At 50.6% G+C, this 17,870-nt stretch overlaps 1 protein-coding gene across 2 annotated transcripts in view; it reads left to right on the forward strand.

Annotated features, from left to right (window-relative positions):
- The window catches only part of COPA (coat protein complex I subunit alpha), a 31,838-nt gene extending 22,379 nt beyond the window's left edge, over window positions 1-9,459 (forward strand). Inside the window, exons 20-33 of one of the 2 annotated variants that reach the window (XM_088151145.1) lie at window positions 322-511; window positions 1,201-1,296; window positions 1,402-1,487; window positions 2,170-2,293; window positions 2,403-2,492; window positions 3,335-3,444; window positions 4,029-4,106; window positions 4,458-4,526; window positions 4,935-5,071; window positions 5,909-6,095; window positions 6,486-6,596; window positions 6,912-7,073; window positions 7,757-7,951; window positions 8,969-9,459. In XM_088151145.1, the coding sequence (XP_088007271.1) occupies window positions 322-511; window positions 1,201-1,296; window positions 1,402-1,487; window positions 2,170-2,293; window positions 2,403-2,492; window positions 3,335-3,444; window positions 4,029-4,106; window positions 4,458-4,526; window positions 4,935-5,071; window positions 5,909-6,095; window positions 6,486-6,596; window positions 6,912-7,073; window positions 7,757-7,951; window positions 8,969-9,028 (1,695 nt within the window). In that variant the 3' untranslated portion in view covers window positions 9,029-9,459. Of the gene's footprint in view, window positions 1-321; window positions 512-1,200; window positions 1,297-1,401; window positions 1,491-2,169; window positions 2,294-2,402; window positions 2,493-3,334; window positions 3,445-4,028; window positions 4,107-4,457; window positions 4,527-4,934; window positions 5,072-5,908; window positions 6,096-6,485; window positions 6,597-6,911; window positions 7,074-7,756; window positions 7,952-8,968 lie in introns of both variants that reach the window. The other variant, XM_088151144.1, reaches the window with a different exon arrangement.
- The last annotated feature ends 8,411 nt before the right edge of the window (window positions 9,460-17,870 follow it).

A 17,870-nucleotide genomic window follows, 5' to 3' on the forward strand; every position in this document is an offset into this window, starting at 1 on the left:
AAGCCCTGATTTATAATTCTGGTTTCTGTGGGAGCAGCAAACCAGGATCCCAGGTTTGGATACAACACTCAGCTTTTCATTTCTACTTTGTGAGAAGAGCAAAGCTGATAGCATTAGGAAATCATCCGTTCAGGTCCTTCCACTACTGGCTTTTTTTTGCTCGTCCTACTCTTCCTTAAGTCCACTGGCTCCTTCCCCCAGATACATCCCCAGTTCACTTTTTTTTAAAAAAAAATCCTTGGGGGTCACGATTTTAGGGAAGAAAGGAGGGCAGGAGCGCTCTTTGCTTTTCCTTCCATGACTTCTTCTGTGTCCTCTTAGATTGCTCTGGAGGCAGCCAAAGCCCTGGATGACAAGAACTGCTGGGAGAAACTGGGAGAGGTGGCCCTGTTGCAGGGGAACCACCAGATCGTGGAGATGTGCTACCAGCGCACCAAGAACTTTGACAAGCTCTCCTTCCTGTACTTGATCACAGGCAACCTGGAAAAGCTGCGCAAGATGATGAGGATCGGTTAGTTTCAGCGCAGAGCCACAAGGCTGTTAATCCTGAGATGCGTTGCAGTGTGGCCTCCTGAGGCGGATGCCCGTCCCACTGGCCTCGCGGGCTGCAAATTCGGGGGGGTGTTAGTTGCGTGGAGGGTATACTGCATGGCAGGAGTGGGCAATGCTGGCAACCACGCAGCTGTTTCTCAGGGTTCTTACAGCCGTAGGAGATTCCAGGCCAGCCAGGAAGGTGATATGTGCCTAACAGAGAGGTTGGGGTCACCTGTCATACTTCACCTGCTGAGTCAACCCTTGGTTAGCCTGAACCCTGCTTAGGGATTTTTCTGGTTTTTTTCCTGTCTTGTGCAACCAGTCAAGACCCAGGTAGTTTTAGACAAAAAAAAAAGTATTGTTTCAAACATTGCTGAAGGAGAAAAAAAACGTGAAATAGCAGTAACGGGCACTTTATTTTATTTTTAACACAGTGCACACTGAATCACACTAGATCAGTGTTTCTCAACCTCGGCCGCTTTAAGATGGGTGGACTTCAACTCCCAGAATTCCCCAGCCAGCCTTGCCCAGCCCCAGTGGATGGCTGGGGAGAGGGCGAGGGCTTGGACCGGAGTTGGAGGCGGGGAACAGGCAGCCTTGGCCCAAGGAGCCAACTAGTGCTCTGGGGGGCAGGCCAAGAGTCAAGACACCTCTTTTTTCTTGCAGCGGAAATCCGGAAGGATATGAGTGGCCACTACCAGAATGCCCTGTATCTTGGTGATATTGCCGAAAGGGTGAGGATCCTGAAGAACTGTGGGCAGAGTAAGTCAGCCAGCAATTCGGATCGGGTTCCCCACCAAAGTCCCCCCGCTGCTCCCGGGTACCCACGCGCCCTCCCTCCCTCCCTCTCGCTTGCTTGTCCTGCAGAGTCCCTGGCCTATCTCACCGCTGCTACTCACGGCCTGGAGGAGGAAGCGGAGAACCTGAAGGAGACCTTTGACCCAGAGAAGGAGGTGGTGAGCGTGGGGCCGGAGGGTTGGGAAGGCAGGAAGGGGCTGCTCCTTGTTTTGGTATGCCCTACCCCGTAAGACCCCAGGCAAATTGCCACTGCTGCTGTTGCTTTCTCCTGGGAGAAAACTGTCCAGGGATATCTTCAGCTTCTCAAACAACTGTTGCTGAACACTGGCTCCCAGCATCCCTCACCGTTGCCTACACTGGCTGGGGCTCCGGGGAGTTGCAGTTCAACTGTATCTGGGGACAGAGATTCCCCAGAGATATAAGGTGTTCTCTGTCGGCACTCCCGTGCTGAGCCTCACCTGCGCTAAGAGAACGGAAAGGGGTCAAGTGCACACACAGGGTTTGGTAAAACGGCCCGCAAGCTAATCGGCTGGAGATGAGAGTGGCTCCTGTACCCCAGTTACCATGGGTATTTGTTGGGTAACCTGTCTTGCTGCCCACGGGCATTCAAGCCAACCAACAGCAAAAAAGGAGGCTGCTCTTTTCCTGCGACAGACTGACTGGTCCAGGGCTTGTCTCTCAGGCCTGAGCTGAAATTGCCGCCTGGCTCTCGGGGCACACTTCCTGTTAGCTCCTTTAGGAGGCCCAGGGAGGGGGCGGGGGAGGGACTCATCCACATAGCTGGACATGGGTGTCCACCAGGATTTCTGAAAGTTCTCGTGTTCCTTCATCCTTCAGATCCCAGAGATTGACCCCAAAGCCCACTTACTCCAGCCACCTGCACCCATCATGCCCTTGGACACGAACTGGCCTCTGCTCACTGTCTCCAAGGGCTTCTTCGAGGGCACCATCGCCAGCAAAGGTCAGGAGGTCCAGGCCCTTGTCCCAATTCTTGCAGGGCACAGGCTGCTTTTGGGTGGGGTGCAGCATCTTTGGACTGCCCAGATGAGTGAGCTTGTCCCTCCCTGCAGGCAAAGGAGGCGCCTTGGCGGCTGACATTGATATCGACACTGTGGGCACTGAAGGCTGGGGAGAAGACGCTGAACTGCAGCTGGATGAAGGTGAGCGTGATGGTCAAATCTCAGGAAGGGTGTGTTACCTGGAACCAAAAGTCTGGCCGTGATTCATGCTGCACCCAGACACGAACTGGGCACCTGGGCATGTGCAAAAGGCATTTCTTCCTGTACATTAATGTCTCCGTCTTTCATGGTTTGTTAATGGCTCTGCCTTTCATCTGTGTTTCCACTGGAATGTTTTGACTATCTAGTTCTTTTCAAGCAGCTGCTTCCGTATTTTCCAAAGGAGAAACAGTCCAGATTTGTCCACCAGCCTTTAGTGTAGCCTGAAAATCTGCTTGTTTTAACTGCAGAGATATAGCCTGGTCCATCATTTCCTTAAGTACTTATTTCTCTCTACTCTTGTTTATTTGCGGGGGGGGGGGGGGTTGTTAAGATTAAGATTCACCTGTGAATGAGAACTTGGGGATGCTCAGAAGCTGGCCACTTATGAGCATGTGCCTAATAATGATACCAGTATTGTAACCTGTGGGGTATAACAGTTAAGGGGAGTCCTAGGTTCATGTCCCCACTTAGCCATGGAAGCTCACTGGTGAATTTGGACCAGTTGCTCCCTCTAAGTCCAACCCACCTCAGTGGGTGGTTGTTGTCAGGAATGGATTTTTTTTTCCCGTTTTTTCAACAATGTAAACCCTCCTGAGTGAGCTCCTGGAGGAGAGGCTGGACAGCAGCTTAGTAAGTTCGTGGAATAGATTTTGAGTGGTTTTTCCCTGATGGTGCAAGAGAGCTGCTTCCTGTTTTTCTGCTGCCTGGTGGGGCGTGCGTGTGCACGTCTGCGTGCCTGCCTTTGCCGCGCTCACAAAAGGCTCCTTTCCCCTTCCTTTCAGATGGCTTCGTCGATGCTGGAGAAGGCTTCGGGGAGGACGGCTTGGCGAAAGGACAAGAGGAAGGAGGTGGATGGGAGATTGAAGAAGACCTGGACCTTCCTCCAGAACTGGTAAATTAACTCAGTGTGTATTACTGCAACTTATCGGCTGCACTTTCCTGTGGCCGCACGTGGGTTACTTTGAAAACATCCTGTCTAATCAGGCTTTCCTCCCTGCTGCTTTTCAGACATGTTCAGACTACAATTCCCATCTTCCCCAAGGGCCAGGACATGAAAGGGCCAGGAAAGGGGGCTTGAGGACATGGCAGGAAGCTTCATGAAAATGTCCTAACATTTGTGTGTGTGGGGGGGCTTGCTTGGTGATGGAAGTGTGGAGTACAGGTAGCCCCCAGTTTAAGAACGAGGTCCGTTCCCAAGGTCTGTCCTTAAGTCGAACTTGTATGTAAGTCGGAACAGTATCATTGTATAATACTGCGTAAGTAGTATTATGTAATGAACTCAAACCATGGTGTATTTAACTCGAATCATTGTGTATTGAACTAGAATTTTGCTATAGTAGGCTCCTTTCTTACCTATGGGTCATCCTTAAACCGGGCGTTTTTAATCTGAGAACTCCCCGTGTTGGTGGGGTAGGAGCAACCCGTGTCACCTCATTCTGGCTCTGTTTACTTACTGCCTTTTCTCCGTTCTGCTAGGATATCCCTGCTGGTCCCACGGGAGAAGGAGAAGACGGATTCTTTGTACCACCCACCAAAGGCACCAGCCCTGCGCAGGTGGGAGCGCTGCTGGCCCAAATACAGGGAATGGCTGCCATGACAGCAGATGCTGCAGAGAAAATCCAGAAGGAGCTGGGGGGAACTGGGCATTGCGGGAGGAAGTCCTGTTTCGGGCAGAGGCTTGAAGGCTTCCTCTGCTTCTCAAACCCCTCCGTGTTCCTCCAAATGATTTAGGCAGCTGCCAGTTGGTTTAGGAGATTTAAATGTTTCTTTAGCACGTGAGTGGGAGAGGTGGGGCAGACTTTTAACTTCCTCTGCTGAGCCTGAATCCTGTATCTTAAGGTTAGGTCAAGTGCCTGTTTTGCGGAGCGGTGTGCTTCTAGCGAGGCCTCTCTTTTTCCCATTTAGGTCTGGTGTAACAATTCCCAACTCCCAGTGGATCACATCCTGGCTGGCTCTTTTGAGACAGCCATGAGGGTAAGTTTTCGAGTGCTTTTATCCCTTCTGGGCTTGTACAGCATGCAGATATTTACAGGTGGGTAACAGGTGTTGTCTTCATCGCAAAAACTGTGAGGCAGGAACAGGGCCATTGTCGAACCCGGTTGATCTCCTTTTGGGCTCTTCTCGAGGAACAGCTCAGGTCCAACCTGCCCCTCCATAGATGCACAGCCAGTCACGAGGTTTCCTCTAGAGCAGTGTTTCTCCAGCTTGGCAACATGTGGACTTCAGTTCCCAGAATTCCCTAGCCAGCAAGTTGCCGAGTTGGAGGAAGTGGCCGAGTTGGAGAAACACTGCTCTAGAGGCTGGGCAACTGGGAGGCTGGGGAGGACTTTTGGAGAGGCAGCCTTAACCTGCGCCGGTGATGTTGCTGCCTCTTCTCCACAGCTTCTCCATGACCAGGTGGGAGTGGTCACATTTGGCCCCTACAAGCAGCTCTTCCTGCAGACCTATGCCCGGGGCCGAACAACATACCAGGCTCTGCCCAGCCTGCCGTCAATGTATGGATACCCTCATCGCAACTGGTACGTGGCGGGCCAAGCGCCTGGTTGCCATTTGTGTTCTTTTGGGCACTGGCTGGGGGCTGCAGGGCTGGGTCTTTGCTTCCTGTTTTGCAAGCAGTCTGGTGTGGCCAGCCACATCGGGAGACAGCCAGAACTGCGGGTGGCCGTGGACTGACCCCAGTGGCCTCCAGGCTTTGAAAGAACAAGGCAGAGGGATAAAAGTTCCTGCCTCTGTTCTGCCAGAAGGAAGGGTGGTTCTCTGGGGCAAATCGTGTGTCAGCAGTAGAGGGTGGAGAGTCTTCCCCCAGTCCTGTGCCCCCCCGGACTTCCCCAACTCATCTTGCCTCTCCTGTGGGTCCCCTTCCTGGCAAGCGCGGAGGGAGTTTTTGCTGCTTTGGATATGCCTCCCCTCTCCCTTCCCTTCCCTTCCCTTCCCTTCCCTTCCCTTCCCTTCCCTTCCCTTCCCTTCCCTTCCCTTCCCTTCCCTTCCCTTCCCTTCCCTTCCCTTCCCTTCCCTTCCCTTCCCTTCCCTTCCCTTCCCTTCCCTTCCCTTCCCTTCCCTTCCCTTCCCTTCCCTTCCCTTCCCTTCCCTTCCCCTCCCCCCAGTGCTTAGAGAAACCCAGTTTTTTGGTGTTGGGATCTGGGTTTGTGTGGTAAGGGAGACGAAGCTAAAACAAAGCAGAGCCTTTTGTATTTCAGCTTGTTGTTTAAGCTTGAGAGGCCTGGCTGAGAAACAGGACCCTGTTATTAGGAGAATTTAAGGATTGAGGTTGTTCCAACCACTTTTGAACCTCCCGGCTTCTGCAGTGGGCCAGTGCTCACAATTCTCTTTGCAATCTGCCTCCCCACAAACTCCAGGAAGGACGCTGGGTTGAAAAACGCCGTCCCGGCTGTTGGCCTGAAGCTGAACGACCTGATTCAGCGCCTGCAGCTGTGCTACCAGCTCACCACGGCCGGCAAATTTGAGGAGGCCGTGGAGAAGTTCCGCTCTGTCCTGCTCAGTGTGCCGCTGCTGGTGGTGGACAACAAGCAGGAGATTGCTGAGGTGCGCATTGCCCCCTTTCTCCAGTCGTGCAGCCACTTGTTCTTCCCCAACCCCAGGGGCCTTTCGAATGTGTAGCCTTTCAAGAGTGCCCCGTACCAAGGCCGATAGAGGGGGGTTGCAGTGCCAACCAGGAGGCGGTGGAAGTTTGACGCACGCGATGTACAGCCACGACCTCCAGGTCATGCACCAAGGCAAGCGTGAGCCAAGACAGACTGGATTGCTGGAACCATTCAAATGGCTGCCGGAATCCTGCCTGTGGCCAGGAAGTTCTGTCCCCGCTGCCATAAGGCAGAGCACTCTTCCCCCGCGGGTATCTCACGGCCCCCAAGGCTTGAGCCGGCAAGCTTTCGGGGGGCCGGCCCAGGAGTGAAGGCTCCCTTGCACCTGCAGGGCCAGCAGCTGATCGCCATCTGCCGGGAGTACATCGTGGGGCTGTCGATGGAGCTTGAAAGGAAGAGCCTGCCGAAGGAGTCCCTGGAGGAGCAGAAACGCATTTGTGAGGTGGGTCGGCTCTCGCGGCTGCCGACGGGGATCCTCTCAGCCAGGATCTCGGGCCAGAGGCTGAGATGCTGCCTTGCCCCTTGGCGGGTGTTTGGGATGGGGGAGCATTCCTTGCCCTCCGTTGGCAGCCCCAGGTCGGAGAGGCCAAGCCTCCAAAGGCCGTGGAGAAGACTCGGGGGCTGTCGTGCTCCGAGGACACTCCTCTTCCTGGCCGGTTTCCAAAACCATGGAACGGCAGACCCTGGCCGTCGACCCTTTCCTGCAGCGTCTCCACCCCAAGCAGGCCCCATTCTGAATGCACATTGTACCCCACAGATGGCTGCCTACTTCACCCACTCCAACCTGCAGCCCGTCCACATGATCCTGGTCCTTCGAACAGCCCTCAACCTCTTCTTCAAGCTCAAGAACTTCAAGACGGCCGCCACCTTTGCCCGCCGCCTCCTGGAGCTCGGCCCCAAGCCTGAAGTGGCCCAGCAGGTGGGTGCCCCAAGGGCAGGGGAAGGGAGGATCAAGGAGAGGCTTATGGGGGTTAGTGGGAAGCCTCTCAGGGGCTTTTCTCAACACTTGGGAGGGTACTTGACCGGGAGTCTGGAAGGGTCGTGGGAAGATCCTGATACCCACTGAGTTGGGCTATTAATTTGACTGCGCCAGAAGCTTCGCACAGCATCCTAGTAACCAAGGGAAGAAAATAAGTCCTGTTTGTGTCAGCCGTGCAGATGTTAGGGTTGAACCTGGGAAGCAAAAGGACACTTTTAATTCTGACCGCAATCTCGTGTTATGGAGTGCAGTGATTGCAGAGGTAAAATAGGGGAAGAGGGGATCATCTTCACCACCCCATGCTCCCTTTGATTGAAGCCAGGTTTTTTCTAAAAGTGTGTGAAGGCCTTAAAGGAGCAGTGCAAAAAGGGTCCTTCCAGGCGATATGGGGTAGCACAGTGTTTCAGCTGCCCTTCTCAGTCTCCAGAACCCACTCCAAGGGGGAGGCCTGTAGGTCCTGTGGAACAGCCAGCTGGAAACCCACACACTGAGAGACCACATTTGCGTGGAGAGTCAGTAATTGGTAGCGAATGGGAGCTGAGCAGCCGTTCCCCCGGTACATCAGATTTCAGAGCCCCCTTTTCACATCCTGACCCTCTCTCTCCCCCTCTCGGCTCCTCCAGACCCGCAAAATCCTGACGGCATGTGAGAAAAACCCCAGCGATGCTCACCAGCTCAACTACGACATGCATAACCCTTTTGACATCTGTGCCGCCTCCTTCCGGCCCATCTACCGGGGCAAGCCGGTCGAAAAATGCCCGCTGAGTGGGGCCTGCTATTGCCCAGAGTTCCGCGGTCAGATCTGCAGAGTCACAACTGTAAGTTGGAGCTTCTCTCTTTCGGCCCATCCCCTCGGGGTGTCTGGGGCTCAGGCAGCAGGAACGTCCACCCAGCACTGGTAGATACAAGGTTTGGGCAAAGCCACTTTAGGCCCAGTAGGATGGTTCAGTAGAAATGGAAGAATATGCCTTTTCAAAATATTCTTCATCTTCAAATGTCCTGTTGATAATGTTCCATTTGCAACCCGTGGCCTTCGCCTACAGTCAACAACGGCTTGGTCCATCCTAGTTTCAGAACTCTACCCTGTCATTCTGCTGTAGGTTTTGCTTATTTCAGGGCGGGGGGAAAGTGCCTGCCTTCACACAGCACACTAAAGCAGTGTTTCTCAACCTTGGCAGCTTGAAGATGCTGGTTGGGAATTCTGGGAATTGCAGTCCACACATCTTCAAGCCGCCAAGGTTGAGAAACACTGCACTAAAGCATAACCAGGTTTAATACCAGCATGCAAGCCATCCATTGTAGCTTACACTACAAGCCACAAGTGAAAGTAGCCACAGGTTCCCTGGGTGGTCTAAATTACCTCTGGGTGGAAAAGATTCTCTCCGCTCTCTGTCTTCCTGTGACTTGAACCTGCGGGCAGTCCGATCTTTTGAACAAATCGCCAGCTTGCGTTCCGGTGATCCTCTTCCACTGCTCGAGCTCTTCAGTCCACCTGTCCGGTGTAGAGATCAGCAGGCACCCTGCGAACGCTTGGCTGAACCCCCGTTTTGGCAGTGCACCTGGCTGGAGCCATAGGCTAGCTTCAGAGACCTAACAGGCGGCTAAGCCACAATGGGCAGACTTCTCAGCCTCGCTCAGTTAAAACTAAGTAACTCATGCTGTAGCTCGGGGTGATTGAGAACTTAGGGCTGTCCATATTGTGGGGCGACCGCTCCTAATGTGAAGATGTACGTGCAGTTGGAGTCTAGAGAAGACAAGGGGGTTGGAAAACCTGCTACGTAAAGGGAGATTTTAAACTGGGGGTCGGGCACTAATTATTCCTCCTTTGAACGCAGGTGACAGAGATTGGCAAAGATGTCATCGGCTTAAGGATCAGTCCTCTGCAATTCCGCTGAGGTTGCCCACTCTTGCACCCCCCTCCTTTCCATCTTGGGCAGTGTCCAGTGACCCCTCCAAGCACTTGCTCCTCACATCATCTCCTGCAGCATTTCAGATGGAGACCAGTGCCCTTCATTGGCTGAGCCACCGCCTCCCCACTTCTAGCTGTGGCTTCCAGGAGAATCAAAATGCCTGACCAGTTCCACCCCTTTCCAGTTTGGCCCAGTTTGTTTAGAAGTTTGCTGGGCTCAAGGCTGGAGGAAACTCCCCAGGGCGGATTGAGGGAGGGACAGAAGGCGTTGGGGTGGCTGGTTTTGTGCGCTGAGTGGGCTGAAAACCCCACTGCTGCTCCACCTTTATTACTTTTCTCTTCCTCCTCCCCCCCCCCATTCTGCATTCTGTCTCTTCTTATGTTCTTGGACTTAATAAAGAGAAATTAGTTAAGGAAAAGAGAAAAGAGTGTTATTTGCTTGCTTCAGAGAGATTCTGTCTGCATGAAAAACTGCACAGATTTTGGCAAATTGACAAAATGGAGGGAAAGATCCAGTTTTTCCAGTCACACCCAAATGAGGTAAAGTTGACCATTGCTTCAGGTTTTGACCCCGGTTTTCCTCCAGAGGATGCACTTCCTCCTCCAATTCTTCCCCACACCAACCACCTGGTGGGGTAGCAAAGCTTGGGAGAAGGGGGCTCCATTTCACCAGTGAATTTCCATGATTGGAGCACGGGGGATTTTAGCTGAGGAATCCCCAGTCCTAATTCAGTGCTGTTGCCATGTGATGCACTCTGGATGTAGACAATTCCCAGAGAAGCAGAATTTTTTTAAAATAAAATTTTATTGCTTTTTAATTAATAACAAAAAGGGGAAAAAACCCCACAAAAATAATAATACACAAGAAGAAAACGTTAAAAGGTGCTATTACGAAAGAGCGACAAAAATACAACAAAAAACCTTAGCATAGCATATCATTATAACAGTAAGTAGTTACAAATCGCTATATATTTATCTAATTTAAATATTGTTCAGATGCATATATATTTCCGATACATTTGTGTGACTGTCATTTTTTTAACCCAGTGTATTTTGTATAAATGAGTCTCATATTTCATGACTCTGTCCATATAAAGTCTATGCCTACAGGCGATCCGCTCATAAATCAGGTCTTCAATCCGTTGAGTGAACGGGGCCGTACATTTACCTTTCCAATGCTGCAACGTCAGTCTTTCGGCCATAGTGAGGGCGTGGAGAATCCACTGACGTTGCCCAGATGTCAAATTCCATGTACTGTGTATATAGTTCAAAAGAATATTATCCTCTGAACATTTTAGCTTTTGTCGCACCATCATGTTTATATAGTCACTACTTTCTCCCAAAACTTAGTAAGTATAGGACATTGTAAGAACATATGTTTTAAAGAGGCATCGTCCTTCTTACATCTCCAACAAAATGCTGTTTTTGACAATCCTTTTCCATACAAACGTAGCAGATTCCAATACATTCTAAATATTATTTTTTGTTCTAAAAGTTGTAATTTGAGATCCATGGACACTCTTGCTATAGAAGTTAAAACACTCTCCCGTTATCTAGGCAATACAGAAACCTCTAATTCTTTATTCCACTCATCCCTTAACATCTGCATATCCAGTTGATTTATTGATAACAAATATCTATAAAAGCTAATAGTAGATGTTTTAGTTCTGAAGGATTTAACAAGTCATTCTAGAATCTGGGGTGTCTCGGAAGCTGAAAATGCTGCTGGTCCAAGTTGTTAACAAATGTTGTAGCTGTAAATATTGCCTTTGGGTTACAACTGATAGATGATATTTATCTCTTAACACAGCATGTGTTAAAAATTTGTCTTCGTCATCTACCAGTTGACGAAGTCAATATCCCCGCTTCCATCCAATTCTTCCATATCGCCATCTTTTCCCCAATTTTTAAAGTTGGGTTCCCCCATAAAGTCAACCTGGCATGAGAAAAAAGATCAAATCTTTTTTTATTAGACATTACGTTCCATAGCTTTCTAATTGACGGAACTGTTTCCAGAGATATTTATTTATATTGGATGTTACTAACTGAGTTATGTATTTTGGCATGCACCTACCTAAATATTTAATACATTTGGTACAAATATGAAACTGATATTCCTTAAATGGATGGGTAACTAAATTTTCATCTATTAGCATCCATTCCAATTTGGACCAATTCATAGAATATCCTGCTAAAGGCATCTACCATTTGCATCAATGAGGTTTAGTAATAAAAAAAAGAATGTCATCTGCAAATAAAGCCAATTTGCGTTCAATTGAATGCCGTAGCGCTCTGTAAATCTCCCGATGTTGTCTCACGGCACAAGCCAGGGGCTCCACGCGGATACCAAAAAGCGAGGGCGAAAGTGGACATCCTTGTCCAGTGCCTCTAAATAGTGGGGAAGGAGCCAAAAGAACGCCGTTAGCCTTTACTTTAGATGTGGGTGACTCGTATAATGTCTTAACCCATTTCATAAATTTCAAGGGAAATCCAAACCGATTTAATACAGCAAACATATACTGTCTATATATTTTGTCCAAAGCTTTTTCTGCATCTTTAAATTAATATAACCATAAAATTGCCGATGAAACCCACCAGCTTTCAATACTGGATTAGTTATACAATGGCACCCTCTAGTGGTCAGAAATAATATCGCCGGGAAGAAAAAAGACTGGAAAGATTTTCCATTAACTTGTTTATAGGAACTGCCCCAACCAGCACAAAGGATAAGAAAGGACAACTTGTTCACGTAGATACGTAAAGCCGAGTGAAATACGTCAAAGGCAGATTCATCCAAAAATTACTAATAAAACATTACCAATAAAAAAGTAGAAAGAAAAAGGATTGTGTTTCTTTAAGAGTCCACAATGATGCAAACTCTGTTAGTCTTTGCTTTTTTAAGCAAAACTAATAAAGAAATAGTTAAAAAGAAATCCAATTTCCCTTGAAATACCTATAATAGCCAAGAGGAAATAGCCCTCTGCGAAAAGCCTCTCTTTAATTATAAAAAGGGGATCTGTAAAAATTAAGAAATGGGATGGTCAGATCAAGTGTCCATCTGAATTTGGCTTCAGCGCAGCATGGAACTGGAGGGAAATCCCACCTCCCAGCTGCTCACTCATCAAGGGATCACAAAAAGCTCTGCTTTGCGATGTCCTTGCCAGGAACAGCCATCTGGAGGACATGATCAATTTCAGGTGCTCTCCTTAGCTCCGGAGAAGTCTTCAGGCTCAAAGGGACCACCCCGAGCCTTAAAACCTGCGCCGTCGGTCCCTTTGAGAAGGAGGCTCTGGTTTGTTAGAAGCAAGATAGTATATAATAAAACGAATTAACCAGTAAACAAAGTCTTTGTCCGCAGCGTCTGATAATTCAGGACTTTGAATCGAGAGAGAAGCGAGAGACGTGTTCTACAGCACCATTCCCAAACCGGAAGTGAGAGAAGCAGAGTTTATGGCATCAGTGGGATGAAGATGCAAAAGCAGCAGTTGGGGAACGTTTGCCCACAAAGGAAGCCATGTTCCTGCAGCACATTGATCACAGTTCACTCCATTACAACACCTGAAGTCACAAAACAGCCAATCACATTTAGCCCTCCTGTGCTGTGAACCTGTCCGGTTTGTGGGGACCCTTGGCTGCTGTGGCAGCACAGTGGCCTCCCTGAGAACTAAAGGAAATCGACCCTGATTGCTCATTGGAAGGATTGATAACGAAGCTCAAGCTCAGATGCTTTGGGCACCTAATGCGAAGGGAGGACTCTTTGGAAAAGACCCTGGTGCTGGGAAAGATTGAAGGCAAAAGGAGAAGAGGACAGCAGAGGATGAGATGGTTAGAGAGCATCATTTCAAGAAGCGTGAAACTGAGCAAACTCAGAGAGGCAGTGAAGGACAGGAAGGCCTGGCGCAATGTGGTTCATGGGGTCACGAAGAGTTGGACATGACTTAGCGACTGAACAACAACAAAAGGAGGATGCTGCTCTCTGCTACCTGAATGGAAGGTGGAGGGACTGCAGTATGAACCAGGCGACCCACCTTGCTGCCTCCTTCCCTCATTCTCAGAGCGGTTGGTCGCCAAAGGGAGCACCATCTTGCTAGTCCAGGGGGTGTCTTCCTAGAGGGACTCATAGTGAGTTTTGCAGATGCATCCCGCTAAGAGCAGAGTCAACAGCAAGAAGCAGACCAGGTTCACCCAGGCAGTTGCCTGAACGCGAGAAAAAAAAAAAGTTGTTTGGAACAGGTAGAGTGATAGAACTGAAAGAGACATTAGAGGTCATCCAGTCCAACTGAAGGTCTCAAATGCATCAAGTCCCACTGGAGGTGAGTGAGTCCTGATGGATGGCCCCATCCCCACAGGGCCAAGAGCAGGCCTTGGGTTTTGGATAACTTCCACCCAGTCTCCTAAAATGAGTGGGATGTTCTTAGGAGGATGGTGGGCTCCCCGCTGTGGAGGGCCCTGGAAAAAGCAGCTTATCTGAACCCAAGACAGCACTGATGGCCCTTGTGTATGATCTCTGGAGGGCTCAGGATGGGGACGGTGTGTCCATCCTGGCCCTCTCAATGGTGGCTTTTGACACCATTGACCATGGTATTTTACTGGCTGACCCTGGGGGTTGGGGCACTGTTTTGCAGCAGTTCTCCTCCTTCCTCTGGGGCTGGTACCAGTCAGTGCTGGCAGGGGAGGAGAGGTCCAGCCCCAAGCCCGCTGGGGTTTAGTGGGGTGCCTCAGGGCTCCGGTCACTTGCCTCTCCTATTTAACATCTCCACGAAGCTGCTGGAAGGTGTCATTCAGCAGCATGGGGTTTGGTATCCTCAGTATGGTGAGGACATCCAGTTATATATCTCTACCCCATGCTGGAGAGATGATGCTGTTCAGGTGGTTGATCAGTGCCCGGAGGCTGTAAGGGCCTGGTGGAAACATACAGGCTGCAACTGAAGCCAGCAAGTTGTGGGGTTTTGGCCTCCAGGGTCGAGAGAAATAACATCTTTGACTCCGGATGGGGTAACACTCCCCCAGACAGAACTACTGCACAATCTGGAGGTTGGAAAAGCAGGTAGCAGCTGTGGCTGGGGGGGGCTCTGCAGATTGTTCTTGCACACCAGTTGCACCCTTCCTGGACCGGGAGGCCCTGCTCACAGTCACTCGTGCCTTAGTCACTTCCCAACTGGATTACTGTAATGCGCTCTACATGGGGCTGCCCTTGAAGACCATCCAGAATGCAGCAGCACACGGCTGTTCTGGGTGCTCTGTGGTTCGCCCTGTCACATCGCTGTTGCGTGACCTGTACTTTGTTCAATCTAAATCAAATGAAATTTAGTCCATTCTGGCCTTACGCTCTTTCTGTACTCCAGAAAGAGCCTAAGGCCAGACTGGCCTAGATCCATAGATCCTTCAAAGGTAAGAACAAGCCCCCAAAGGTTCTGAACTACTGGGTTGTTATGTCATCACCACATTCTCACAACACATAAAACTAGGTCAGGTAAAGGCCTGCCAGATTAATTTCCCCAGCATGTAAAGCTCAGTTAGCCTTTTTTGTGGTTTAGCACGTTGTGCAAATCCAACCTGTTTGCTTGTTTATTGTTCAGTGTACTGAATGAACCCAGGAAAAGGGTTTATTCGATAATCGGGTTAACGTGTTGTGTGAATGCAGCCAAAGAGGGGCCAAGGCTTGCTTCTCTCTTAGCACATCAATTTTCTTGGTCCTTGCCTCCTACAAATGTGGATTTCTGAATGGACCCACAGAAAGCATCCGTGCCAACTTGGAGGACACAAGCAGAGATGAGAAGAAAGAAGAAGAGGATGAGCGACAGCACCAAGAAGGCCTCGAGCTGCGAGCGATCCCTCTCCGGAGAGGAGCACAGAGAAACCGCATCAGGACCAGGACGCAACCAGCCCCAGCAGCCCGGTCTCCGCCCAGCACCCTCACCCACAAGTGCCCATCACCGTAGCAGCAGCTGTAGATGCCATGGACCAGAGAGGCAGAGGTGAAGATGGCCATCAGGACAGAGATGCTGGAAGCGAGATAGCAGAGGGGGGCACCGCTGGACCCGCTAACGCTCAGCGCCCCGTACAGAATGCAACGGTTACAAAACTCTGCCTGGAAGTGAGAGAGGGCAGAGGGGTGGCCGGTCTACTAGGCCACGGAAAAGGGGCAAACTTCCCCACTCCGGTGCCTGCCACATGCACAAGATGATGCGGCTGACAGGTGTGATGGAATGGAATTATGAAGGCCAGGCTCAGAGAGACAAACATTTTCTTACCTCCCCAGAAGAGCGTGGGAGGAACAAGAGGATGAGGCTGGCACCTCCCTGAGGAATTCACACTGTTGTGGCTGGAGGACTTTGGAAACTGGGGTTTCAGTCTGGGAAGATTCTTGCTAGAGGTTGTAGCTAATAAACATAGCTGGACTGAATTTGCATTGTCTCTTGGAGTTCCTTGGGCTAGGCCCGACATCAATCTCCCCAGACTGAAACCCCAGTTCCCAAAGTCCTCCAGCCACAACAGTGTGAATTCCTCAGGGAGGTGCCAGTCTCCCACGCTCTTCTGGGGAGCTAAGAAAATGTTTATCTCCCTGAGCCTGTCCTTCATAATTCCATTCCGTCACAACGGGAGCCATAACCCACCACCGGGTTGAAGGGTCCAGTGGGGAACGGCTGGCTGCGGTTGCTCCGTGTATAAAATAATATACAGTATTATAGTTACTATGCTCCACGTACACTATATAGAATTATTTTTTAGGTAATTTAATATGGATATTTATTTTTGCAGTTTTTAATGTTTGATTTTAATTGTGAGCCGCCCAGAGTCACCCTCTGGGGGAGACGGGCAGCATGCCAATTTAATAAATAATTAAATATGACATTCCTTGAGAATATTTTTGCAAGAATAATATATTCTCAGAAGGGCCTTTTCTCACTTGCTTGTCACAGACATTGCTTTTTTGGGGGAGGGGGGAGCAACAACTCTTTCCCCCCTCCCCTTGGTGTTTGCCCATGTAGTTTAGCTGGCCGGGACTTTTTCTAGTGAAGGGCATTATTTTGATACACAATTTTATATTCTATATATACACCATTTTATATTTTTTATATATATATATATATGCTTCACATAATGTATAACCATACCTGTAACAGTGCACTCTATTTTATTTCTAAAGGGTTAACTTGCTTTTGCTTTGTAAAGAGCACTGGCTTCTTCTTCTCCCCCCCCCCCTTATCTCTTTGCTGAATGCCCGATTGTCTTCGAAGAAGCAATTAGCCGAGTACAAGCTGTTTGTTGGACCAAGCTTTTCGCAACAGTTGTGGGGCCCTGCATTCTAGAGAAAGATAAGAAGAATCTGGTATGCCATTCCCTTGGTAACCAGAAGAAAAAGTTACAGTTAAGTTTACCTTCCTAAGAACCACCTTTCACTTGCTCAGACCGTCCCAAAAATCCCTTGTATGGGTATGAGGGGATGTACTATCTGATTACAGATTTAAATGTCTGTAAAGCCTCTGATGTTTGTTTTGTGAGGGGTGATTTCATCAACATCTCTTGTTAATGTGTTGATTGGGGTCACCCAGCTGTGTCTTGATCAAAATACATCTGCTATTCATCAGAAGTCTCATCTCAAGTCTTCTTATTGGCTTTTTATTGAAACTTGGGAAATAAAAGTGCCATACACTAGTTTTGGGGACCCAGAAAGGGCACTTCTCTTTGCACAACTCTCTAAGTTAAAAAAACAAGTACCCTATTTTCACCCACACCCCTTGAGCTCCTTAAAGACAGCTTTATGCTTCCTGCAGGTTTGAATCCAGAGTCACTGCCAGTTCGCATTTAAACCATCAACTGCCAGCGATGGCCACTCCGGGTCTGGACGGTGCGGTCTATCAGAGAGCGAGGTCTCGTGGAGAAGAACAGCACTGTGCTTCTCTATGCTAACCTTTTCCAGAGGTTGCACTGTGGGCTGTGGTTATACACCCTGCTGCGTGGTTGTCGGCTACGGTTACATGCTGAACCATGGAAAAATTAACCCAGATTGAGACCATCCAGATGTGGCATGTATTAAACCCCCAGACAGCTGGGCAAGATCACACAGTTCTTAGGAAAGGCTCTTTACTGCTCCCCTGGGGAAAAGACAGAACCTTGGAGAGCCAGTTTGGTCTAGTCCAGTGCGGCTCAACCTTGGCCGCTTGAAGATGGGTGGGCTTCAACTCCCAGAATTCCCCAGGCAGCTGGCTTGCTGGCTGGGGAATTCTGCGAGCTGAAGCCCACCCATCTTCAGCCGGCCAAGGTTGAGCTGCACCGGTCTAGCGGTGAAGGCAGCAGGCGCTGAGTTCCAGTCCCGCCTTAGGCACGAAGCCAGCTGGGTGCCCTTGGGCCAGTCTCTCTCGCCCAGCCCTGGGAAGGGGTGAGGGCAAGCCACGCGCCCCGAGCGAAGCTGGCAGGACCGCCGCCGCCGCCTGCGGGCAGGGAGCCGGGCGGGGCTTCTCCCGATGCCCAGCGGCGCCCAGCGGCGCCCACCTGCCTTCCTGCGCCGCGGCTGGCGGGCTTCCCAGCAGCGGGCCGAAGGACAGCGCCGCCTCCGACCAGCGGCAGCCAGGGAGGCGCGTCCGGGGCGCGGCGACCCCCGAGCAGCCGGGCCGGGCCGGGCGGGGCGCGGAGTCTGGGCTGGCAGCGCCGCCGGCCGGAGGGGACGGAGCGGACGGCGGGCGCCGGGGTCCCGCGCGCGGCGGCGCCGGCTCGCCCGGGCGAAGGAGAGCGCAAAGCAGCCGGCGAGGGCGCCGCGGAAGGCGGTGGCGCGCAGAGCCGGCTCGCCCAGCAGCCCCTCCGACGGCTGCGCCGCCCCCCAAGCG

This window comes from Python bivittatus, unplaced genomic scaffold, assembly GCF_059951505.1.
Source record: "Python bivittatus isolate LINGU-HERP-01145 unplaced genomic scaffold, Pbiv_v1 ctg000660_np1212, whole genome shotgun sequence".
Lineage (NCBI taxonomy): Eukaryota > Metazoa > Chordata > Lepidosauria > Squamata > Pythonidae > Python > Python bivittatus.